Raw genomic sequence first — 27,005 nt, 5'->3', positions numbered from 1 at the left:
ACAAGTAGCCTGCATGCTACTGAAATTTTCGCTTTAACAAGTCTATTAAAGATTGTGCAAGATAATGTCTTCGGTATTTTTTAGAAGTCACAACAACTTAGAAGGAAATTGGAGAGAGAATGAAGTGCAGAAAGGAAAAATGTGGACAAAGCAAAGCAACGTATTCTGAACAAATTGCAGTGGCCACCTCCTTCTCCAAAGCCTGTCAGTATTATTAACCAGCAAACATACATGGTAAGAGCTGGACTAACAACATCCTGCAGATACATGTATCTAATGTACACCCTGTGTAGGACACTGAGAAAAGCAATCAGCAGAAATCCAAGAAACGAGCACCATTCTATGTATTATTTTAGCACGCACTAAATTCTTATTTATACTGCTGTCATGTTGCTTACAGCCATGGCTTGAAACCTTGACCTAAGAACAAGTCACCTACACACAACAGTTAGGTTTTAGCCTCTGTGCATTATATTCACTGCACGCCCCCACTGAATTCTGACCTAAGGTAAAATAAATCACTTGACCACTTATGTCCAGAATCTACACTCCCTGTCACTACTCACTTTCAGTCACAATTTCAGAGCCGTTCCCATTGCAGGCTTATATTTGATACCTTAAGTACCAACCATGGATTCAGTACAATTCTCAACTGATTTATTTTCCCCAGCATGTTGCCAACATTAGTATTGCTCACTGCCTGCGTTTGGGCCTGATGTTTTGGGTCTAGATGATTGTTATTGCTCAGGCGCACCAGGATTAGTGTTATCCATGTGCTAATATTCACTCACAGAGCAGAAACAGGTGGTGGTTGCATGGAAGACCTTCTGGTGTTAAAACCCCTCCTATCAGCTCAGCCTTTTAGTCCTTTACTTAATGCATCAAGGGCTTGCTTTATTCCCCTCCTTCCAGAGATCAGGATTTATCTCATTCAGTAGAGTATTTATTCATCAGTTCAATGTTTATGCTCTGGCAAGGCCAGGAAGCAGTCTCTTCCTGCTTGAACTTTTCCAGAGCCATTCAAAGTTAAAACGCTAATGCTTTACTTGCAGCCAGCTCAGCAGGAGAACTGAGGATACAATGACCTCATGTGGCAAATTCTGCACATAACTGCACAATGGCTTCACCGCTACCACTAGCTACAGGGACTACAGCACAGATTTTGCCAGCTATTTTTATTTCAAGATTTTATTTATAGTAACAGCTTTTCCTTGCAAAGGGTGCCAGTTTTCAGTGGCTGTATTTTTTTAGTGAACAACTTCAACACAAGTGACGTTGCACTAATGGCTTTTAATATGATTCAGAAAAAGTAATTTCTACTGACCCCTTTTAACCAAAAGCAAAACATTCCACTGAAAAATTCTAAAACTACATCCACCTTCTTTCTTAATTATTTAATAGAGCACTTTAGACCTACAAAGCAGCACATCAATATTAACTAATCCTCCCAGTCTTCTGAATAGATAGGGAGATACCAATATTTTAAAGATAAAAAAACTGAGGTAGAGTGCTTTTCTCTAGATCATGCAGTGAGTCTAAAAGCAGCCTTAGGGTTTCTATACCTATGTTTGCTGAAACAACCTGGAAATAGCAAATGCACTTTTCCCTACCAAGGTATGACTTACTTGTTACTACATTCTTCTTTGCTTATTAGCTTATAGGGAAGTTCTCCTGTGTCATTTCTAGTTCACAAGTAGATTTCTGGTGTCTTTTAATTGCTGGAAAAAGAATGTAATCATCTTTATATTAACCACATTTTATATACAATTCCATTATGATGACATCTGCATAAATAATGAAAAACAGTAGAAACAGTTAACTGGCACGTAAATATAAAAAATAAAGTTCTACCTATAAAACTGATTGCTGTTCTAAGCAGTGTTCATATCAATGTTCATATCACTACACAAAAAAAACAATTACAAGTACTAAAAATAAAATGAGGTAATACTATGTCTATTACTCATACGTGTACTTACATAGCAATTATAATGCTAGCAATCAATATTTTAATCTGTATTCTAACCAGACAAAACATAATAGAACCTGCATACCAACTCGTTTTCCCCAATCACAATGACACTTGGTTAAAACAAGCAAGTGTTTCTAGCCAGTTCCATCAAGGTGTCTCTTACCCAAGGGAAAAGAAAGGACGCAGCGCTCAGAGACTGAAAAAACATCACCAAATGTAAGCATCAGTTCGGAAACCCTCCATATCTCTAACAGACAAAAAAAAAAAAAAAAAAAAAAAAAAAAGAAACAAACAATCCTGTTGTGTGATAGGCTGGTAATAGATTTAAAGAAATAAAAGAATATGGATAAATTTGAAAGCCTGAGATACTGGTAGAGCTGTGGGGTCTAAGTGGAGACAGAGACAGAACAGCATAAGGACATTGCCACTTCTGTTCATCCTCCATCTGTCCTACATACAAAGAGCTTCTTGCACTTCAACACAGCTAGTGTCAAAGCCCTGAAAATTTTCCTTGTTTTGTTGTTGTTGCGTTTTTTGTTGTTGATTACAGCAATTAAAAACGTTCTAGTAATTGGTCAGGACTTTGCTTTCTCAAACCCAAACTTGGCAGAGATTATGTAAAGCTTTCTGGAACAGGATGGAGATAATCTGCCACAGAATGTGTGCGTGTTCTGTGATGGGTTTGAAAAGAAGTCTTTATAAGAACACAGACTTGTTTACTGCTTGAAATGAGCACTGTCATTCCAATTCCTGTAATTAAATCCATGATTTTGACAGCTGAAACAGTAGGAATAATTGCACAGTCAGTCAAAATAAGTTGTTACTGTTCTGACTGTTGCCAAGAATTCTTTAAAGGTTCTGCTGTGCTTTACATAAATCTAAACTAAATCTTCATCCACCTCATTCACTTCATTTCTGGAGCTATGATCTTAATCCTTCCTTTTACTAGGCAATCTGGAAGTCCAAAACAAGTAGTTCTACCATAATACTGCTATATTCCACTGTAACACAAGTATTACATAAAACACTCCTACTGATCAGGAAGTTACAGATATATTTTATATAATCCTTTGTCTCTATCCTGTAAAGGCAATACCCATATATGAAAGAAACTGAAGCTAGTGACATCTGACGCATCTCAGTGCATCAGAAATATTAGTTAACACATACTTCAAACACTCCAAGGATATATCATCTTAAATTCATCTGTTGCACCAATATCACAAACCAATGATCTACATTATTTGTCTTACAAGACAAGGGAGCTAACAATACTAAGCATCAAAGAAGTCTTTCCAACCATTTTTATTTCAGTCAATGCTAGAGAACACCAGCACAATTCCAGTAACAAATGAGGAAATTTCATCTCAAATTAGCAAGTTACACAGACACCATAGTAGACAATAAAATACTTTACAATGGAATTTTTGCATTCAAAAGCCAACTGTGCAATCATTCAGAAGTGCTTAAAGCTGAACAAAACAGCACATAAAACAGTACATAAAGACATGCACCCTGTAGAGTTTATATTTTCTGCACCTGAAACAAAAGTGGCTCCGATAATGGAACGAAATGCACTAAAACAGCAGCTACTCCACAGAGTTCTCCCCTTCTTACTACAAGGTGATGGTTAAGGACAGCCTACTCCAACTATTGCAGTATTACATATGAACACCCAGAAGGCTCGGTTAACAAACGAAGAAGCTCTAACAACAGCAGGAAGCTGCCTCTGACATCCAAAACATAGCTAAGTAAACGTTTAGAAACATGTCATTTAGAGCTGAACATCATTTGCAAGATTTTCTTCTTCCCTTTACAGTACCTATCAAACAAACACACTTCTCTACAGGAAAAAAGGAACTTAAAAACAGCCAAAAACAGCTGTGTTACAGAGAGTTCGGGGTAAAAAAAAAAAAAAAAAAAAAAAAAAAAAAAAAAACACAACACATGCTAGAGAAATGAAAGCCTCTTAATGTTCTATCTTGCAGTGCACAATATAAACAGGTTAAAAACTAAGAAGGTATCTCCAGAGTTTGCGACATCTGGATTTGTTTCAATTCAGTGTATTCTGAAAACAACTTCACCTATCAAAACTGTCAGATGACTTTTCGTATATCTTGTAAATATAAAACTCCTAGATATATTAAAATTTCCTCACCAGCGTAAGCATTTATGTTTTCTTCCTCTGAACAGTAAGACACCAGTAACAAGTCAACTCCACTAGAAAACTTCATGAGAGAGCTAAGAAAAAACACTACTTCCCTGAAAATTAAATAGCTACTGGTCATAAAATAAATTAAAAAATGCTATAAAATACTCCAGAAGAAATTATTCATCTGATCAGAAACAGGCAGAATATTCAGGAACTTGCAGAATGCTAGTATCTTCAGAATTTGTCCGTATTACTTTGTATAATGCTCAACAGACCTAGCGATTTATTTAATAATTTCTCTATTCATAGAGTTTGTTTGTTCCTCACAATTAAATCAACAGGGGTGAGTCCTGCCTCTCCAGAGGCCTTCTATAAAAGCAGAAAATGTACTTCAGACTTTGATCACACAGATGTTTGGAACAGTTTGGCTCCGTCTGTGCTTCAAAGAGGATTATAATGTGCTCAAAAATTCCTTCACCTGCAAAAAGAAACACATACTGTCAACGAAGAAAGAATTTATCAACACAAATACACAGAAACTACATTTACCTCTCCATTGCTTTATGCCGTACTACAGGACACAGGAACTGGGAAAAATAAATAGGGTTGTCCATGCCATTTCTTGTCCACTAAGAACTTTTTTGCACCCACAGTGCCTGTAATTTAGCAGGTACGAAGAGCAATGCGTTGGAATGACGCTTGTTCCTCCCACGCTCCTAAACTACAACCCTACATCACAAATGAATTCCTTTAAAAGCAGGTCTAACCTAACCACAAGGAAGATAATGACCACCTCAAAAAAATCTGTCATTTGGAAGACATCAGGCCACACCCAGTACCACAACACTGTTCATATTTTATGTCAATGAAGAGCCCAATGCCCCTTTAATCCATTTAATGGGTTCCTCATAATTTGAGGTTGGCAAATAAATAATAAAACACCACCTAGCAAAACCACAGTCCTTCAAAGAGATCTGATACTGTAGGACAATGCCATAAATATTCCAGGTACTGTTAAACTCCATGTCCTGTGGTTGAAGAACGGATCAAATGCTACCTGAAAATTAATACTGAAGTTCTGGCCCACAGAACGGTACCTAGAACCCAGAGGTCTACATGTTCTACTTAGAGCACCAAGACCCAGTACAGCACTTCAAATAATCCTTACAATTGCACGAGAAATGACTTCAAAAGAGGCAGTGTGCCAAGCAGCAGAGCAGCACCATGCTTTAAGGTGCAATCCCTTTCGACAACATCCTCAATTCAGGTCACTACCAAAGACTGAGAATGCTCTTATCATAGGTATGCAGCCTTTTTGTTGTGCGCCTGCCACTCCCTCTCCCCAAGAGGAAATTCCTTTAAAGCACAGAGGTAGGAAGAGGTGGCAGTGAGGCCCAGGCAACCTTCTTTAAAATATTTAAAACATTACAGGACCCCTTCTTTAAAATATTTAAAATCATTACAGGACCCAAGGAATCCAGCATCTAGGGACAAAACTCCTCTCTTTCAAAAGGATTCCAGATCATCCTAGCAACTACACTGTGATACAATCAGAACTAGGAGAGTTTTCCTCTCCCTCCACTCAGGCTAGACTACTGCATAGAAAAATATGCACAATTCACTAGAGAGCACGGTGTTATTCCATTGGCAGAAGCTCTCATACACGGGGCACATCTGTAAATGTTTTGTCTAAATTCCTGATGTGAAATGGAAACAGATCTTGGATCACATTCTCATATCATGACCATTCCTTTCCTATTTCAGGGTTCAAGGAAGCAGAAATAAAGAGGTCAAATCCTTTCATGTAGTGAAGGGAACCGAGCATTCTAGCCAGAGTAATGGTAATCATAAGACAGCCATCATCCATTTTAGAAATTAGCAACAACAATGCTGCATGAGGAAATTTATAAAAATGATTTAGGCACTGGTTTTAGGACTGATCTTTGAAAGCGAGCATTACAATAGAGGCAAGCAGGAAACGTGTGAGTTTTGAATCAACACCAGCCATAAGCACATATTAAAGGCCAAAGAACCCAGCCTCAAGAAGAGTGTAGCAGTTTCATCACCTGGGAAATCCCAAAAAATAAGGCCAACACAGGGCTTAGGTTGTTCGCAGGTAGCATCACAGCTACGCAGGAGAAAACTCCACTGAAATCCCTACTTATCTTAATCCCTACCAGGCCCGAGCCTGGTCTTCACTCTTGGTGCAGACAGAAAGAAAATAAATTCTAGAGCCAGGATGATCGGTCTTTCCACCAACTGACAAGATTTAAAGAGGCAAATATGATGAATGCTGGTTTTAATCAGGTGAACAGTTCCACTTCTCAGTGGCTAAACTGATTCTAAAGGACAGAACCGCTTTCCTTGAGGGTAAACAAGCAATTGCCAAAGAAAGGAAAAGCGTGCACTTAACATCGCTAAGGCCTGGAACTCGTTGCAACTACTCAAAGACATAAGGTTGTCCTAAGCTGAATCCCATCATGATTCAACTACCAAACACTTGAGTAATTAACATTTGTGTGTGTTACACCAGTTGGTGCTAAGATTTAGATTTTCTCAATGCAAACAAAAATCTCAGCTTGAATTCCTTTCATACCAGTATTTTTTTTTCCATGCCTTCAAATAAAAGACTAATTCTGATTTAGATTCTGCATTACTTCTCAATTAAAATAAGAAGCTATATTTGAAGAGTACTCCCTGCATGTTAAGATCACTGCTTTTGAGAAGGATTTTGAATAACACTATCAAATACAACTGAAAGGAAAAGCTTTAATGATACTGCCAATTTAGCAAACGTGATCCCAACTAAGCAGTATTGCAGCAGGCTATAAGGCAGGTTCAGATACTGAACAAACCCCATGCTGTAAATATTTTAGAAGGATGATTACATAATATATTATTTTTAGAGAGTCTCTTTACATTAGCCATATTACATAGTCCCTTATTGTAGCAGACTTACCAGAAGACAGAAGGAGAGCCTTACTCTTTCATTTAGTTAGAAAAATCTACAAAACCTAAAGTATTTTTCCATTGACTCACTGCTTTGCATCAAAACTCAGCTGCAGATTCAGTAAACTCATCCTTCCGCTGTCTGTTTTAATGGTTTTGTACTCTGTTTTCACAGCACCTGGAACCACCTTCTTCCACTGACTGGCACTCTAGGTTAGACTTCTTCACACATATTACAGGGAAGACTAATCCAAACATCTGACCTGTGTAGCCTCTCTCTTTCTTCCTCTCATCAGCTAGCCTTTCTCATCCTCTCACACTTCCATCACATTTCTTAGGACAGCTGCATGATGTTATAAGCATGACACAGCAAATAACAGTTCCTTTAAACATTTGAGGGTTTAAAGTCGGCATTATATTTGCAAACAAAACTAATTGTCAAAGTTTTCTCAAATAAGCCTAGTATGTTTCCTTTTTAATTTTTTACTTTTTTTTTTAAAAAAAAAAAAAAAAATCGAAAACTTAGGTCAGAAGTTACATCAAGAGGCACAATTTTGAAGATCAGTCTGACTTCGAAGAACAGCACGCTTTTTGATGCAAGTATCATCTTAAAATCATTTTGACAGGTTGTCAATTAATCTAAATGATCATTTTGTTCTGTTCACAAGATTTTTTACCTTTTCAGTCATGTGATCATATCTGTCCTTTTTGCCTTTGAAGTCTTCATTAACATCTAATGTTAAGATAGGTATTTCCTGTAGATATTCAAAATCTGTTCTGCATGGGAATAGAAACAAAGAAAATATTAGTAGCTGCAAAAAAGCATGTATCCATTGGTTTTTGTTATTAAGAAACCCATGAAAAGAGCTGCACATTTAAATCACAGCCATGAATTCTGAATATAAACAAAAAAGCTTACATTGACAGTGTAGCTCCTAGGATACATTATTGATCCTTGAACACACTGCTCCCCCAGCACCCAACGATCGATTCAGCCATTTATTAGAATGAGTTCAGCTGAACCATCTGCTCTGCAGAGCTCTATGTGAAAAGAGCTGAAAGCACATTGCATATCCTAGCAATCATTAACACGTCATAAAGTCAATACCACTAAGGATGTATAGATAAATAGATTCCTGGGGTTCGACTTGATATATCAAAGGAAAAGCTGAAGTTTCAATGGTAGAAAAAGCATTATAGAACGTTCTTAGAGCATTTATCCAACCTAAAGTAATCGTTAAACAGATCTTACCGCAGTGTCCTATGCTGAAGCCAGCTTTCATGCTTGTAGTGAAGCTTCTCCAGATATTCGATGGGAATTTCTTGTTCTTCATCTCTTCCACGCAAGTAAATCCTATTTAAGCATTTCTAAATGCAAAATTGAAAAGAGAAAAGAGAAAAGATTGGTTGTTTTTGCAGACATACAGAGTAAGTCTAGTTTGCTGAGTATTTTTGGATTTGTTTGTTTGTTTGTTTCCCCCCCCGACAACCCTTTTTACTGTGCAAAATATGTCAAAAATGAATGTTCATCTTGCTTCCTATCTTAGGAAACACGGAAACATTGCTCCATTTCCAGCTGATGGAGCCTACTGACTATCTTCAAAATCAAAGAAGGACTCAAGGAAATTTATTGCATTGTTTCTCTGCTACAAGGCATGTCTCAAATAGGCTTTTTTATTAAAAGAACATGGGGACCGGTGTATTGCATGGAAAGAGAATAGAAGCACCCTTACAACATTACGGACTGTCATTTCAAAATCTCCTTATGTACTTCTGGGTCTAAAGAGCTCTGTTTTTGAATGCCATACTCGGTTTCAGTCCTGAACACATCCAACGCCTCCAGTATGAGATGATCACAATTCTTTAAAACTGCTTAATTTTGTAAGTATACATTCTCAAAGTAAAGGAGGAAAAAAATCCCTTGACAATAAGCCTAGGAAAAAAGCCCTCACAGAAACTCTATCTAGCATGTTACATTACTGAGTTGTTAAGCACAAAAACAAAAGATCAAAGTAGAGAAGCATGGAAGTGACCTACAAGTCAGTTAGTTACTTCAATTGGAACCTTTTAAAACTCTTCTTATTTTTTATCCTCTTATGCAACTTTCATACTCAAGAGTGGTATTTATGTTGTTACCTTATTTTAAAATACATTGCACACCCAGACATCAAAGCGTTGTGCTGAAGCACTGCATCAACCAAATGCATTCATCTGGCTTAGCTCCATCGCTCCAGGTGAAAGGGCTTCACAAACACACACCCCGTATCCTCTGAGGCATTAACTATAAATTATTCTGTCACACCAAAGATCCTATAGCTAATTTTGCACTTTTCACTTATTTTATTACCAGTAGTAGTAGTTTCTGGTTTGCTCATCATATAAACAATCTGCTTTTATAATTAGAAAAACATTATCTTCACATTTTATTTACAAATACACAGGCTACATCTGAAAGAACATTCTTATGTTAAGTACTTCCAGACGGTATTAGTAATAACTCAAGTATTACAGTCTCTGGGGGAATACTACAATCTAAATTGAACTCTAATCATTAGGATTCTTACGGTGAAGGTTAAGAATAGCTCAGTATTTTGAAAAGATTACATTCAAGGCAAGTTTTTCAACTGTTTTCTTGTCTTAGACATTCAAAACCATCCGTAAAACAAAGAAATAGTGAGATGTAATGACACAGAACCATGACCTTAGTAGAGTTCCTTACAAGTACATTATTCTTCAGTCATGAAGTCCTAAAATCATAGTTAAAACCTGCATTTTTAGCAGAAAAAAAAATCCATGGGAGTACATACAAAGACCACATTTTAACAGCAAGGCACAGAACAGGTACTCATTTTCTCTGTTGTCATAATTGTTTACTCCTTACCTCAGGAGTGGCTCTGAGATAAATGATCCCATCCAGCGCTAGGCTTTGACCGAACTGCTTATTCATCCAGTCATGCCAGTCTTGGTAAATAGTCCATTCTGTTTCATTCATGCAATCAGACTCATATAAATTAGCTGCAAAGATATATCTGTGAACACAAAACAGTTCTGTAAACAAAACTAAGCTTGTATACAGTTATCAAGTACTTTGCCCAAACTACTGGGCAGCAACTAGGAAAAGAAGCAACATAGTAACTGTGTAACTTTCATGAATATTTGGACAGGAAATAAACAGCTGGTTTTCTCATTCTGTACTTCTGTCTATTCCAGGAGCATCCACAAGGAACAGTAAAAATTGAAGCTCAGGTATCTGTTCAGGAGTAATTTACAAGCCACTGAAACACTGTGGAAATTTATTTACAATCTATTAGAACGCAGCAAACAAGGAGTAAGGATTCTGTGATGGAATTCAGTGATCAAATCTAACCTTCTGCAACTACACACCGAGAGGTACAGCAATATAGAACAGCTAGACCCTTTGCATGAAGCACAGAAGAAAACAAGAGCAAGCAACAAAGAAACTGCTTTGTTCTTCTTGTTGCCTACTCCCCTTTTAATTAAAAGGAAATGTGCATGCACAAACCATAAAAAAAATACCCAGAAAGAGTAAGAAACTACAAACAGTTTATCGATGCTTGGGGGTGACCTTATGTTTCTCTACAACTACCACTAGTACCTCAAAGAAGACTGTAGTGAGGTGGGGGTCAGACTCTTCTCCCAAGCAAGAAGTGAAAGGACAGGAAGAAACGTCCTCAAGTTGCACCAGGGAAGGTTTCCATTGGGTATTTAGGAAAAATGTCTTCACTGAACGGGTTGTGAGGCATTGGAACAGGCTGCCCAGGGAAGCGGTTGAGTCACCATCCCTGGAGGTCTTCAAGAAACGTGTAGGTATGGTGCTTAGGGACGTGGTCTAGTGGTAGTGCTACCACTTGGCAGTGCTAGGCTAATGGCTGGACTTAATGATCTTACTGGTCTTTTCCCATCTAAATGATTCATTTCTACGAGTTCAAGGTTATTCAGAAGTATAAACCCTCAACTCAGTAAAATTATTTCACTGTCAACACCACTGAGAGAACGCTAACAAGCCTCTTAACGCTATCCTTGTGATTCTCCTGCATCAAAGTTAAGATGAAGGAATTGACAAAGCTCAGGCCTGCTCCACCTGTTATTAATTTCTGGGCTGCATTTAGGAGGATTTTGCTCTTCACTCGACGGACTTCACATCCAACATACCTGTCACTGTAGACGGATCGTTCAAAGAAGACCACAGGATTCTCTGCCTCTCTGAGTTTGCCTTCAAGGGATTTGATCTGAGCCCGAATCCTGCTCAGGCAGGCGTACGTTTGGAAAGTGAAAGACCACCTCTCTGGTTTGTCATACATCATCCGAAGCACATTTCCACCACTCTTCTGTGATGTAGTCAGCTCCTGTTTTTAAATAAATATGGTGAGCCTTTAAAAGTTGGGAAGGTAGAGTATTAAGCTAAAACAGAATTGATCTACTACATTACACTACAACTCCATCCAGCTTTTCTTTCAGGTTTGCAATTGCATCATTTACCTCTCAACCCTATTTGTACATAAAGCATAAAGAGCGGTAACATTTCTTCTAGCACTGAATACTCTACAGTGTCAAAATGCTCAAGTACAAAAAAAAACAGAACACTTTTGATCAGTATTTACAAACTTTAATGAAAGAACAACATTCTCTCAGTGCAAGAAGTCAACAACATTGTGAAAAAAATCCATGCTCCTTTCACTCTGACAAGCCTATGTTTAATTATGAAGTTGAGCTATTTTTGTTTTTCCATGCATTCCAGTTCCGTAATTACAGTACAATTATAACAGCTACCGATACAGCACCTTAAGATGTTCTCATCATACCTGAGAGGTTCAGAACAGCCTCCAGGCCAAAAATATCCCTCAGCCCACAGAACGTTGCTCAAACATCTTGAGGCAGCAACTAAAGCCACCAAAACTGAAAGCTGTGTGCCTCAGCTTTACTAGAAAACGTAATATATCAAATATGATTGCTTCTGTCTGAATCTTTTTGCCACATTATCTCTAGATGTTTGAAAATATCTCAGTATTTGGACTTAGTGTTTGAGCTCAACTCAAATTCTAGAACAAAACTGGAACACATAGTAGTCTTGTCTTAATATATATATATATATGTGTGTGTGTGTTTCCTGACTAATTCTAGGAGTTATATATAACATCATGTTTCTTCAAACCAGACAAAGCAACTGCAGAAAAGTGCCATTTCTAAGTCTAGCCTCAAGGGGTGATTATGATGGATTTGAAATTTCATGCAAGTGTGCTGGACCCAGCCGCGATAGAGTTGTCAAAGAACAGCCCATAGTGTGATGCATTATGTTTTTGAGGCTAGAACAGTTAATCCCAGACTGATGTTCTGCAACGTGCTTGCACAACATAAAGTCTTTCTTCGTTTCCCACTCTGACTGCAACAAGCAGGCTGGGGGTGCACAAGAAGTTGGGATTCTGACAGGCCAGTGATATTCCACGCCTTAAGATGTCATGTTCAGCAATTAGCTCAGGTAGCTGAAGGAAGAGGAGGGGAAGGCTTTGATTTGCATGGTAGTGGTGCTCAGAGGCTGCCAGGACTGTTTCTGGGAGGAGGTCAGTGATTGCTTTTGCATCATTTGTTATCTTCCCCCTCTACCTTTCACTTATTAACAAATCTTCATCTTGACTCAGGAGTTTTCTTGCTTTGGAAAGGCTTTAAACTACAAGAGGGTTGGTCTAGATCAGACATTAGGAAGAAATTCTGTACTCTACTCTGAGGGTGGTGAGGCACTGCACAGGCTGCCCGGAAAAGCTGTGGATGCTCCATCCCTGGAACTGCCCAAGGCCAGCCTGGATGGGGCTTTGGGCAACTTGGTCAGGTGGGAGGTGTCCCTGCCCACGGCAGGGAATCTAACAGAATTGGGTGGCTTTTAAGGTCCCTTCCAACCCAAACTGTTCTATGATGATAATCAGTAAGAGAGATACCTATCACATGTATTTTCTAAACATACCTGTTTTTTTCAGAAGACCACAACCTCTCATATTAGAAGAGCACTTCACTGGTTTTGAGAAAAATAAAGTTTCATCTTAGTTTATCATACCTCACAATCATCTTCCGAATTTTGTTGAACATTGCACCATCTAGCTACAGGCTCATGAACAACTTCCCATTCTTCATCAGCTTGTTTGAGGATATTCACAAACGTTGACTTCCCTGCAGCTGTAGAAAAGCATTGAGGAAGAACAGTAGTCAAAAAGGCTACTGTTCTTTAACAAGGGAACAACTATTTTCAAGTATCATAAATGGGTGTCTCCCACCATTTTGACGTCATTCAGGTATGATTCAGAGACCATAGTGCACCACAAATTATCAAGGAACAGAAGCACAATTTTTTGTGTTTTAAAAACCCTTACAACACTCATATCAAAGCAATAATGACAGCAAGCCTGTCAATTATCTGGAAAGTTACATTTGCTTGGTGGTCCACTCTTGGGCTCAAAGTTGCTGCAATTTACACTTCAGGCAAAAAAAAAAAAAAAAAAAGAATAGCGAAGAAACATAAAGCAGAAGGGATGTTTTCTCAAAGATACAGCATGCAAGTCCACCACCAATGGAGAGAATGCTCAGATTTTAAAAGAGGTACTTAAAACTGAGAGATGACAAGCAGCTGGTTCTCCAGTGCAGGAGCAGGCACCAGTCAGCAAAGTGGTACCTACTCCTTACAACTCCTACCCTCAATTTTGAGCTCAGCTCTTGGAGAAAAAAAAAAAAAAAAAAAAAAAAGCATCTTATTATGAAGGAACTTCCTGCTCTTCACAACAGTTAAACAGGTTTCTCTCGTTTGCTGAGGGAGGTATTGAACACTACAAGTTTAACCTGACAGCCTGCAGGTTAAGACACACAGGTGTCTTATGCTTCAGTCAGGAACGAATAAATCTTTATAGGAAAGGCAAGAGAGAATAACCCTTTAAAAATAAACCCTTAGAAAGGCGAACAAATTAAAAACCACCCCGGGAAGCTCGCTTTTTCCCTCAACCCCCCCGCAGCGTTCCCAGCAGCCGACGTTCTCCTCGCGTTATCCCCCGGCTGGCTATCGCGCCGCGACTCCGCTTCTGGGGACGGAACCGGAGAAAGGCAAAGCCGCCCCCGGGCACCCACCGAGGCGGCGGGGCGCCCCCCGACTCACCGATGTTGCCCTCCACGGCGATCTTCTTCACCCTGCCCTCCAGCCGCCCGCGCTTGGGGGGAGTCGCCATGAGGGGACGGCACCGAGAGGGAGGGGGGGTGTAGAGGGGGAGGCGCTGTGTGAGGGAGCCGCGCGCGCACAGCAGCCGCGCGAGCCGCCAACGGCCGCAACGGAAATAACCGTCGCCCCTTCCGCCGCCGCGCTCGCGCCCGCCTTTCGAATTTGGCGCGCGCCGGCCCCCGCCTCAGGGGCGGCGGCGCCCTGAGGGGACGGGCAAAAAAAAAAAATAAACGAGACAACCGTGGTCAAACATAAGCTATTTATTTTCCTCTTATAAACAGCCTTCAGCTCCTTGTTGAAAAAACAAAACAAAACAAAACAAACTAGAATTTAAATATTTTGTCCCATCACAGACAACGATCTGTATACATTATTTACAACTCTCAAATAAACATGTTGCGAATTTTCAGACATTCAACTTTTTTTTTCTTTTTGTAAATCAAAAGCTGTCATTTAAAATTAAAGGAACAATCAGTGACTACAAACTGAAGCGATATTGGCACAGTTAGCTTACAGTAAGGGTTCTCGTCTTGCATTTTACACCATATTTTCTCCCATATTTCATTAGGATTTTAAGAGGAGGAAAGGTTAGTGTTGCTTCTGTAATATATATATATATATTTTGCCTTCAGAAATGACCTTTTATTGAAACCTCATTCACTCCTACTGCATTCTTCTCTCCCATTGCACAGCAAGGTATGTGCTTCTGTGGTACGAAGCAACACGACTACAGCACACAGAAGTAATAAAACAGCAATGTAAATAAGCGTTCCCTCTGCGACATCTCTCTGAAAAATGTCAGAAGTTGCAAACGTACAAAAATAATGAGTATAGTTTAGTGGCTATAAAAATTAATTTCCCCTAAAAATACAATATTCTATGAACAATTCAGGGAATTTGTTTCTAAAACAAAAATGTAATCTGGTATTTACCTAGACTGCAATCTTAACCTGGTAAAAGGAAATTGTAAGAAAAGCATGAAAGTAGAAAGGTTTAACACTTACAATGACCGATGTTAGCCTCATCTTATAAGATCCAGGAAAAGACAACAGACATTTGTAAAACTACTAGTGGTTTTAGTGCAGTTTGGGAAAAAACAACTGAAATTAGCAGTGAAGGAAATAAGATTCAGAGTAACGGTGAATCTTTTAGTGAAAGTAAAGCAAGGAATCTGTATTCATGCTGCACCTCTTTAAATAGTCCAACTAAAAGGAGGTGTTTTATATACAGTAATATAGCACTCTGGCAGGTAGGAAGGGGGGAAAGGCTGGTAAGAAAAACTACCCAAAAAGGATATGTTTATAATAAAACTGTGTCTTGTGGTTCAAGAGAAAGGGGGGCAAGAAGCAGAAAGGAACAATCTGAAAGGTACATAAAGTCCATAGCAGCAAATAGGTATCCTTTACCTGTTAAGTGAGTGTCAGGGAGACTGGGAGAGTGTTCAGCTCCTAAATACTGAAGAAGGACAGTGATCCTCTGCAGCTTGAAGTAAAAGCTAAAGTTCAAAGCTCTACATTGCATAGTAAGCAGTAAAAGAAACTTGATGCTTGCAGACGGGCCGTTGGCCCCTTGAAACCTGTTTTCTCCCCTCACCTACCATTCAGCTACCTGCAACAGCAGAATGTGGCATTTTTCTTTTCTATTTGCACAATTAACTTGTATCCCTGACTTGAATATGAACGACTGCAAGCATAACATATCCAACACCATCTCAACAGTGTCAACACTGGCAACGGTGGCCAAACGTGCTTAACTAACAGTTTGTCCCATCCCGGCTTGAGGTAGATGACCTCCTGAAGTTACCACCCACATCACTGACATGGTCGAATATGCTGGTAGCTGAAGAACACCCCGAACAGCAGAATTTAAGGACATCAGTAGACTGGAAGGCCTCAGCAACAACTGGCGGCCCCCAGCCTGATTTAGCCCCATCGGCACCTTCTGCTCCCTGATGGCCACAAAGCAGAAAGGTTTTGTTTCAAAGATCTTGACACGTAACAGAGACTGTTTGTAACACCGGCCTAAAGCAGCACATTTGTTCAGGGTTCACTTCTCTGGGTTTTATTTGGGGGGTTGCCACCCCCCAACCGATGCACTATTTTATGAACATATTCCCTCTACCCAGATTCACCTTGTAAAACATGACAACTTTTGTGTAGCATTTTAATGTGCCCTTACTTCACAAGTGTAAACACACATGAATTTCTGGTCCCACATCTTTTTGAAGCAAAAAAGGAAAAAATAATTAAAAGCTGCAAATATAAACAGCATAGGGATATTGAATCCCAAACACTGCATGCTTATCTTTAATGTTATTTTCAAGTGTTGTATAATTAAACAATGTGTTCATACAGTTGTCAGGCAAATCAAGATCTCCAAGCTTTTATTACATGCCTAGAAACTATTCTGTAGAAGTGTTTTCTACTGCCAAATCCTAAATGCAAAAAAATGCACTATCCCTGTAAGAGTAATATTTTAAGTAATACATTCAAATTCTGATTTGCTGAACTGCAGTGAATGCCTCTGAATTTCTAGAATTGGGTGTTCAAAAAAAAAAAGGAAAAAAAAAATATTTCAGAGTGCAAGTCTGCAAAAAATGAGGAGAGCAACTGCAATGGTTACCAGTCACAGCAAATCCTCGCTTTTAAGTATTCTTCTTTTTAGTTTCTTTCTTGTATATGCCACCAAACCAACAAAAAAGCTTTAAATCTAATAGAGGGTATCTCCCCTTGGTGCAGACTTGTGCCACTGTCACGTCTTGTTGCAATGTGATAACACAAACTCTAGCACTGGTTGAAAGGCTCCAGTAAGCTTTATCAGCACAGTGAATATGTGCATGCAGCCTATTGAGCTGTAGTGACTCAACTCAGTAAAGCAGTTTTCATTGGCAAGTTTATAGGATTTTTTAATTTCCAACTGCATCCGCAGCACTCTTCACGCCTCTGTAGCTGAACGCCTATCTCCCTCAAGCTTAGAAGTTTCAGTCATTAAACATTTCTTGGACAGAAGTATGCATAGAAGGCTGTGTGTGCAAGATCCTGTTCTAAATTCAGCTTCCTGCATGACTGAAGTCCATTTAAAATACTGCACTTCGAATTCAGGAGCTAAGCTGCTTTTGCATAGTCACGTGGGTGCTCTCCACCCCCAGAGCTCTGCAAAGATGTTAGTCTTTTGCATTGTTTACTCCTGAACTAAAAGAGCCCTCCAACCCAGAGCTTGCAGCAGCCTAACCAGGCTGAGTTGCATCCAGATCAGATGTCAGGCACGCTACTCAAGTTCAAAACAATTCTGCAGCTACAAAGACATCATGAATCATGCACTGTCCCTACTGCATTCCCAGCTATCTAGCTACCTCGCTGAATGTACCATACAGCACAAAAAATAAAATAAAATAAAATAAAATAAAATAAAATAAAATAAAATAAAATAAAATAAAATAAAATAAAATAAAATAAAATAAAATAAAATAAAATAAAATAAAATAAAATAAAATAAAATAAAATATGTGGTGCATTGGAGGAGAACTCTTTTTGCAACTATTAAAAAGGATGGTACTTGCCCAATCCAATACATGGGATATTCTGCCTATGGGATCTCCTTTCTTATTAGCACATTAATCGACCCCTGACAGCAGGATTTAGATGTTACACCACTGACTGACTCTTCCATTGGCCAACAAAATTTCATGGGGATGCCTGTCAAGACTAGGGATGTCCTCTGAACAGGAAGACTGACAAAAGCATTGGGGTGAATACTGCAGTCATAGGTGTCTTGACAAAGGGAAGGAAATTGTGCTTGTCTCTCTTATGTACTTTTGCCTTCAGTTTTCTTTTACCTTACACGTTTTTTTCTGACCCCCAACTCACTGAAGAGAGAACAGACACAGGGCACCTCTCTTTTCCTCCCATGTGCACGTACACACAGGGGAGAGTCAATATCGTGACTGGCTGCAAAATGGTATGTCCCTACTCTATCTTTTTTAAGCTAGGAGTCTGTCAAAACATTTGAGGGAAAGCTCTCTTTGCATCATCAGCTTGACCTACTTCATCTTTCCAGTGTGGACTGTGATCAATGTAATCCAATCCCAATTCTCAAGTTAATAAAAGTCACAGTAAAGAAACCTCCTTGATAGTTACCTATTAGGAAAATGTCTTCATCCTGTGTAGACAGAAGAAGCTGAAACAGAGTAAGTGAAATTTTCGCTTGTCCTTAACTTATAAGCAGCTTCTACTGGATATTGACCTTGACCTGCAAAGGAGACAAAATGTATTCTATGTTTTTTTGAACTTTAGCAAAGCTTCTAATGAAGCCAAGGGCTGTCTGAATTACCTATGCTAAACTCCAGGTGTTTTGCAAGCAGTCTCCGTATCTAACTTTACTGTAACCAAACCTAAATTCACTATGAACACTACTGCACGACCACTCTTTACTACTCTACAAGAAGAAGAAAAGTTTCCACTTCTAAATGAAAAGCTGTGAAAAAAAGCACACAAGGCCATTTTTCTTGTTCAGTACTATGTCTTCTCAATTGTTCTCCAGTCTGGTAAGAAAGAGAGACAGAAGTAACAGAAGTTTAAACTGCTTCTCACGCTGACAGGGTAATTTAACTCAATTGCGGAACAATATTGCTCTTAAAATAAGCTTCTGATGATTTTGAAGTACGTTATTTTAACTCAAAATCAACGATTCTTGTCTCCAAAATGAACATATATTTGTTATTGTGCTTAAATACTTCTTAGCTGTCCATGCTAATGGCCTCTTAGATATTTTGCAGGCTGCTGCACAGCATTTTCTCCTTTACTCAACGCTTTCAGTCAAGCAGAGGTGCCCAAAATAAAAGCTCAACTTTTCTGCCATGAGTTTACCTGTAAATTTCTGAGGTTTGAGAGTCAAAGTAGTATACGTGGGTCAGTTGATATATACACATTACTCACATCTGAGTGTTTTAGTAAAGTCACAACCTAGCAAAGTCTGCCAACCTTAACCACCTGTTGTATCAGATCTGGCAACTAGTGATATCACAGGATAGCAAGCTGCAGACCCTAATGCATATTTATTTGAAGCCCAAATGCAGCAGCATTGACAAGACCCCTAAATGAACCAGAGAAGAGAGTCATATGGGCTTCTGCAATGGGAAACCCAACTGATATAGTTGCAGCAGAGATTTCCAAGCCATTGTGTACAACAGCCCCAAAAGTTAACTTGTCACAGGCGATTCTTGTATCTGGTTTGAGACAAGAGAAGGCTAGAGAGGCAGAGAGACTAACACAGGTGGGGGAAGGACACATTTCAGTTAGATGGGGGAGAATGTTGTCATGCTAATGTAAATCCTAAATGGCTCACAAAATTACCTTCCCTTCAAGCTATGTTCCCTATTACAGAAAACACTATCCATCAGAGCTCCTCCATGGAGCTGGGCTTTTTATTCCTAACTTACAAACACCATCCCATTAGTTATTTTTAAAGGCAGGATTTTCTTCGTATTACCCCAGTGTAGTTTTGCTACTATCTTCCCTAACTGTATTTGTGCAAAATGACAGTTCATTTGGCAAACACTAGGAGACTTAACAGAAGTGCCCTACCCAAAGTGGTATTGTACTCACCTGTTACAAAAAAGTAACCACAAAAAGCAAAAAACAGTGCAACAGACGTGTAAGTATTTGCTAACCACAAGTTCTCTGTAATTTTGACACCTCCTTCATCATTTTGATTTGGCGACTAGAGCTTCGTATCGCTTCTCTTTATAAGAAATATCTACTTTTGAAAAATTCTATATTAATCTCTAAAAAAATAAGACAAATATTTGTATTAAAAGCTGGAGATCACTGATTTAAGTAAGTTATGGCTTTTTTAGTGTAAGTATATATATATCTTTTTTTCTAAAACAAGTATCAGTAAGTGTCTTGGGTGTTAGTTCGTATTTTCTGTTTCCAGCAATGTTCAGTATTGTATGTGCTTTGCACCTCAGAAGCGAGTTTGCCAAGGCACTTAGAGAATGTAAGGAAGTCTTTAAGGGACTTCATGAGAATGGGCTACCATTGACACAATACAGAACCCATCCACCAGCAGAGTCAATCCCCCAACCAAGCATGTTTCCTTTACAAACAGTCAGCACCTGCTAAAATTCCACAATGAGTAACAACTATCAAAAAAAAAAGAAAAAAAAGGCTATTTACTGCATGTCACTAACAGACAAAAGATTTCCCCTAATAAAAGCAGAGAGTAGAACTTGGCTGTCAGGAATAACAGCACAGGGTTTTGTTTTTAAAAAACAAATGAACAAAAAACAAATACCACACGCTCGCTTAAAGAAACAAGTGACTTCGAAAAAATCCTCTTCCTTTTATCTGTCCTTAGAGGTGAGTTTTTCAATCAGTTCTTGAAGTGGTGCAAGCTCTCTTCTGTCAATAAGGTTGAATTCCTGTAACAGGGGTGAGGGGAAAGACAAACAGAGTTATATATGTGCAGCTCAAGTAGGAAGTCTTATTCCAACAGAAGTCATTTGGTAGGAGGCTCTTCCAGTCCAGGCGTAGCCAACTGCAATGTTTTCTGCCTGTCTGCCATTATCTAAATAATAAAGTTAACTGCCTAAAGCTTTTTTCCTCATTTAAGGGGAGGAAACATGCCAAGAAGATGCCCTTTGTTGGGCTGGGAAGGGAGAAGAATGTAGTATTGTAGCAAACACTCTCTTTGTAATCTTTAATCAACCGTTTCAGAGACTGTCCTCCCTCTTTCTTTCGTAAGAAATTACTGTCCTATTTAATTTTTTTGCTAGGAAACAGTTTTTTCTATTCAATTTGGGAGCAAACGAATACCTCATTGAAAATGTTTCAATTCCTTGAATACTTCTAGCAGTAAATATACATACAAATACCATGAGGCATACTCTTGGAGCCTTGGAGGTGTTGACTCATCCACAAACATACCCGCTGTTATGAAACTGAACGGGTGTTGCTTTGATACAGTACTTTTCAAGATAATAATCACAACTGTAACGTTCCTGCCACACTTACCTGAACAAAAAATATAAAGTGCTTGAAAGAAGTGTTAAGATGTGCCTCTTCCTGCAGCTGGATAACTGGATCAAAGTGCTGGTGATAAATGTGAGCGTAAACTCTGAAGAGACGCTTTAAAATCGTCTTTGCCACTGACATGAAATTCTTTGGGAACGGTACACCTACAAACAAGAAAAATGGATGGCTTATTTTTAAACACCCATGCCATGTTCATTTATGTTAAAACCCATTATAACCCAACCTTATCTCTTGCACCCCACTGTGCTTCCTTCACAGGAAGGGCCGCTTCATTTCTTTCAGCAATTTTGTCTGTAAGTCACACAATGCACTTAGACCAACGCACAATGACAAGCTCATTAGAAGACTGCAGGGGAGGTTTCTCTCCCTCCAGTAGTCCAGTGGCTTACGAATTCACCCCAAGACAAATTCAACTACATTTCTATGCTGAACACACCAGATACATTTGCATTGGTAGCTAAAATCCCCTTCAATATCAATCATATTTTACTGTTTGCATGGCTACAAGTGAAGTAAGAAAAAATGCTGTCTCCCAGCTGTCTCGTGCTCCATGAAGAGATTCCGTCTCCATCCAGCTCATCGTCATCCCTTTGCCTGAGGCTATTGCTTTCTCACCTGCCTGCTGAAGAACTGACACATGCTCCTTTCACTCTTTGCACTGAAAATGACCCAGGACATGTAAAATTAGTTTCAACAGCCAATCATTGTCAGTATACAAGTTCTATTAATATTGGTTAGGAAACTGCAACCAGCCACTGGGAGCAATAATCTATTCAGCCAACTCAAGTTTTTAAAAAAAAAAAAAAAAAAAAAACAATTATCGATCATCTAAGTAGATGAAATTTTTCTAACTTCTCATCACGTAGCAGATCTCCCAGACAGCTTAGTTCTTTTGCAGTCCTTTCAGCTGGTGAAGTCCTGTCAGAAGGCCAGTGGCCAAAGCTGGATGCTGGTGGCCAACCATGATCTTATTAACACTTTAAAATTCTAGAAATAAAATTTCCACACTTTACTTCAGCTTGTCCTGCTTATAGATATATCACATTTCCTTCATCGGCTACTGCATCACATAAAAAGTTCATATCTAATTGCTTGGCTGTGGCTTTAAGTCCCTTTTGGCATCACTGCATTTCAAAAATATATCCTATTAAAAAAGTCTTCACTTATTTTCGTTCATACTTACAATCATAAAAAGTATATGCTGAAGTGAAAAAAAGATCCAGTCCTGACGTAGTCTTTTAAGGACCGCTTTAATACAAGCTCCAAGTATTTAATATCACTCCTTTTAGTAACAAGACTTCTACCCCAGCTCTGAACTCTACCCTGAAACACTAAAACAAGTGTCACAGTACATGAAGATACTGTGTTCACATCTATAGAGCAGAAAAGATTTAGATTTTTGTCACTCTTCTCAAACTAACCAATCTTCTTTGCATATCTGCTTAACATAAGTAAAAACAAATGCCACTTGATTCTGACAGGTGGCCCTGTTACTCTGAATAGGCTTATTGGAAATGTGTCAAATGCCTCAGAAGCTATGGACAAAATACAAGCAATTAAGAGATCTCCCTTCCTTTTTCTACAATGGTTCATAGCCCTGTGAGTAGCAGTGTATTGGAAAACTGCCAGTTTGGAGCTTTAGAACAAATTGTCCTCCGTGCCTCCAGCAGGATTTTGTTCTCCTTTTCATTTCAGGAGCAGTGGTTGTTCATTATTTTCCTCCTCCATTTCTGCAAGAAACCCTCTTAAAAATATGTCTTCCATCTTCATTTGAAAAGAAAAAAAAATCACGCAATTAGGATCAAAAATGCAGTTCAGCTTCCTTGGAAGTAAGGTCTAGAACTTCCCCATGAGGACCAAGCATCTTTGCTTTATCAAAAATCTGCTAGTTTGCTCCAATCTATTGGTTATAAGGTTTAGAGATCCTCCTACATATCTTTAAGGAAACAACCCACCTTTCAAAACTAAAAAAAAATAAATCAGATTTGATTAAAAAAGACAGTTAAGTAGAAACAAATCTTCCTGCATTCATAATTGTTAGATATTTACTAAAAATGTTAACACATGGATCAGAGCTCATGTACTACCACATGAAGTTTATCTTAACAGATCCAAGTGTCTTTCTACGTATAATGTTACCTTTTAGAGTTGTCCTACTCCAGGATAGTCATTTAGAAGACCTTACAATGCTACAAGACTTCAATATACCTGTACAACTGCAACCCATACACATTGTTCAATTTTACTTTATTTACGTTACCTATTTTAGAAGGAAATAGCGTCTCATCATCCAGCTGATCCTGGACCCAAGTCATCAGGTAATCTATGTACTTTGGTGCGGAGCACTTGATTGGCTTCTTTATGTTTGTCCCATCTGCCCAGTGGTACTCGTATCTGGGGTGAGATGACAGCAAGACATTCCTTAACACAAGTGAATCATTCACAACAAGGCCTAGAAGATAGCTCTTCCTGCACCACTCCCTGTACTCCCACACCCTCCCACAGCCCTTCCTTGAAACAAAGGTTCAAATGGTCCCAACATCATCTGCAACTGCTCGATACCAAGTCTCCCCACAATAAACAAAATAAATTACAAGCTGTTGATATGAAACATCAGAAGTTTACATTGTATTCTCATTGTATTAAAGGCATGGACGAGATTCAGAAGTAAGTTAATTGCAAGGAATACTATTAAAAAACGGAAGCTGGTGTAAAGTGCATTTCATCCAACAGTTGGAAGAAAGCTTCTAGATTAAATAGTCATCCATATGTTCGTATCAGATAGTCTAGTATTACCAGGCAGCACACAGAACTAGCCCAAGATGCACAAAGTCACAGTTTCCAGCTCTACCACCGACTCACTGGATAGCTGCAGTCTTTTAGCTTAGTTTTTCTATCTGTAAATAAGGTGACATCACACCTTCAGCAAAGCCCTGATGTCACTATAGAGCAATAAAACATGCACTCTTCTCATCCTTTTCTATTCAAAGGGCTAATGGCATTGACATCTTTAACATGGCACATAAGGAGTAGGTTCCAGCTTCATTCATTTCACAGTTGCCACTTTAACCTGAGCAATTATAAAGCCATGGAAAGCTGTATTAAACAGCATCCGTTTGCATGCACAACCAGAAATAAGTCCTCGTGAAATCAGAACAGAACAGATTTTTTTTGGCTGGCTTGGGGTGCGCAATGCACACAAGCCCAGACAGAAGCGAAAACAGCTTATTATGGGAACATATAGCTGAAAAAAAAGAAAGAAAGAAAAAAAAAAAAGACACAACAACACAAAAACAACCTGTGTTTAACACTGGGAGTCCGACAATACCAGCTTTCAAGTGAACCACAGTGTTCCTTTCTGTTTCTTGCTGAGCACAAATGCATATATCTTAATATTCCCTGCCAATTTGTTAACATCTGAGCAGGTTTTTTTTTTCTTTTTTTCTTTTCGCCTCATCAGCACAGCCACATGTAGCCCTCTCTTAGATCTAAATTCAGCATAATTCCCCACGCCTGTTTTAGATCGTCCAGCCTTGCTCAGTCAAGCGGCCAAAGAGCACTGCTGCAGAGTGGCTATCTGCGGGGCAAGCCTGCTGCCCAGCCAGAAACGAAGAGGACTGCTGAGCTCTGCAGCTCTGAAATCCTCCCAAAGAAATGAATGAATAATGGCTCAGACTAGCTGCACCAACCACTCCTCTTATTAAAAAACAACCACAAGGGTAGCACTGTCAGCTCACTCGTGCTGTTACAGGAAACCTACCCACCGCATCTACAAGTTCTATCCCAGTTCTCTTGAGAAGAATTTGAAGAGATGTTATTAACAGCTAATATTTCTTCTTTTCATGGAGGATAACATGCTCAGCTGTTAGGTTTTCAGTACAGTGGTAGCATACCACACTGTTTGGAGTGCAAACAGCACCACCTGAACTTTCTCCTGCTATCTGCAAATAGTATTGTGAGGACATTTGGGAAAGTCTTCTATTTAAAAGATCATACACATCATTTCACACAAAGCTTAACCATATCTGATCAATTTGGCTTCAAGTTCTGTTTAACATGTTTATTTTTGTCAGAACAGTAACCAGATGAACATTCTCACAACAAACACATTTTATGAGCAATTCCGAGTGTGCAGCTAACAATGCTATAAAAGGACCCTGGTTTTAGAATGGTGAGAAATTAGAAGGTCAGAAAGCATTTTTAAATCATCTCTCAAAATACACAAGGAAATTCCATACGCAGTGAATGGACCACAGTATTTCTAGCATGAACAAAATCGGTATTCCTCGCCACCCAGTATTACCCAAACACTGAGTTTTAAGTGGTATTAACGTAGGACAAATGCCAGCTCTTAGCTAAGGTGCCAGATTCAATCTAGAGGCAAACAGAATAACAAGAAAAAATCTAAATTACATGCTAAATCTCATCCAAATAGCATATATCCCCAAGACAGCTCCTCCTCACAAGACTATGCATTAGTTCTGCATTTTTGAGAGAAAGGAGCACCATAGAATTACCTTTAAATAACACAGCTCTTAAGAAACACAGAAGATGTGCCTTGAAAAAAATGAAGTCAAACTCCCCAGGCTCCACACAGTGGGTGTGTAATGTTCATGGTTGTCCCTACGCTGTCAAAGGGCTTGGGGTCAGCAAGGGAGAGGAAAATGAATTCTTCTGACAACCTTAAAAACATCACCAACAAAAAAAAAAACACTCAAGAATTCTAGCAAAAGAGGGAAAAAATAAAGAATTCTTAAACATAAAACCAAAATCAAATTTTTCTAATACTAATAAATGCAAGTTATTTGCCATCTATAAATAGATAACCCAATGGTGCTTCTCACACTAGAAACCATCTCTAACTATAAACATTTATAGGACCAGCTTCTCTATCAGCCAATTAAAAGTACTTGGCTTGGAGAAAAAAAGGTTTAAAGTAAAATTAAAGCTGTTACCTTTTCCAAGAGCAGTAAGATACTGTGGCTCTGTAACATCTTTCAAAAGACTCTCGGACATATATTTGGACCTATTGTCTCTAAATCTCAGTAAAATTGTACTAAATCAGAGTGAAAAGAAAGTGCCATATTCTGTTTTGTGTCTCAGTCATCAAGGAACACAGGTGCAAAGTGGAGTGCCAAAACAAGGCAAAAGGACAGACATTGCTGAGAGATGCAGGGTATTTCAAGGACCTGATTATCTGGTTATTTCTTTATTTACTGCTACGGACACACTGAATGGAAGATAGCACAAGAACATTCACCTACAGTGTATTACACCCGTGGAGGATTTCTGGGAGGCTGTCCACTTCCGAGTGTCACACTACTCATATTTGACATCTAAACTTAGAAGCACTGCAGACCTGAAGCCTCACAAAAATCAAAAGTGTCTCACCACCGCTAACAGTGAGCTTAGTTCACTCACTCAAATGCCTAAATATGGATTTGAGAGGCTCAGTTCAGACATCCAGTTCTAAAAAATGCAGCAGACACATCCTTCCTTTGTATTCTTATTTAAAGCATGGTTGTAAAACCATGGAGGAAGATAAAGAGAACTCCCCTCATCCCATACTGGTCAATAAACATATTACTTTTATGCAGGTTTTTAATGTGTTATCATGACTGCTGCATTGATGGTGACTAAACTGATACATGAACAGTAAGGAGGTGAAAACCAGCTAGAGTTTGT

The 27,005-nt window shown here is 38.9% G+C and overlaps 2 protein-coding genes across 5 annotated transcripts in view; both read right to left on the bottom strand.

Moving 5' to 3' along the window:
• Positions 1 to 3,262: 3,262 nt before the first annotated feature.
• DCK (deoxycytidine kinase) lies at positions 3,263 to 14,402 on the bottom strand. Its single transcript, XM_084519339.1, has 7 exons — positions 14,227 to 14,402; positions 13,141 to 13,259; positions 11,247 to 11,440; positions 9,955 to 10,102; positions 8,326 to 8,441; positions 7,751 to 7,850; positions 3,263 to 4,602 (listed from the first exon to the last, which is right to left on the bottom strand). The coding sequence occupies exons 1-7, from the start codon at positions 14,294 to 14,296 to the stop codon at positions 4,576 to 4,578; spliced, it is 774 nt and encodes a 257-aa protein (XP_084375465.1). The 5' UTR covers positions 14,297 to 14,402; the 3' UTR covers positions 3,263 to 4,575.
• A 126-nt stretch (positions 14,403 to 14,528) lies between these two features.
• The window catches only part of MOB1B (MOB kinase activator 1B), a 50,117-nt gene continuing 37,640 nt past the window's right edge, over positions 14,529 to 27,005 (bottom strand). For all 4 annotated transcript variants that reach the window (XM_084519328.1, XM_084519330.1, XM_084519331.1 and 1 more), the window contains 3 exons: positions 23,581 to 23,714; positions 21,300 to 21,463; positions 14,529 to 20,707 (listed from right to left, as the gene is read on the bottom strand). In XM_084519328.1, the coding sequence (XP_084375454.1) occupies positions 20,630 to 20,707; positions 21,300 to 21,463; positions 23,581 to 23,714 (376 nt within the window). In that variant the 3' untranslated portion in view covers positions 14,529 to 20,629. The remainder of the gene's footprint in view (positions 20,708 to 21,299; positions 21,464 to 23,580; positions 23,715 to 27,005) is intronic.

Source organism: Aythya ferina (genome assembly GCF_964211825.1).
Source record: "Aythya ferina genome assembly, chromosome: 4".
In the NCBI taxonomy this organism is placed as follows: Eukaryota; Metazoa; Chordata; class Aves; order Anseriformes; family Anatidae; genus Aythya; species Aythya ferina.
Note: the sequence above shows the minus strand (reverse complement) of the source record. Positions and strands in the feature narration are given on the sequence as shown.

What these genes read in the sequence shown, in the direction of transcription:
- DCK (XM_084519339.1), bottom strand. Translation starts at nt 14,296, where the DNA reads ATGGCGACTCCCCCCAAGCGCGGGCGGCTGGAGGGCAGGGTGAAGAAG. An exon ending in ATTCGGAAGATGATTGTGAG is followed by an intron (nt 11,441 to 13,140) that starts GTATGATAAACT and finishes ATTTAAAAACAG; the next exon opens with GAGCTGACTACATCACAGAA. An exon ending in ATGATCACATGACTGAAAAG is followed by an intron (nt 4,603 to 7,750) that starts GTAAAAAATCTT and finishes TTCTTTTTGCAG; the next exon opens with GTGAAGGAATTTTTGAGCAC.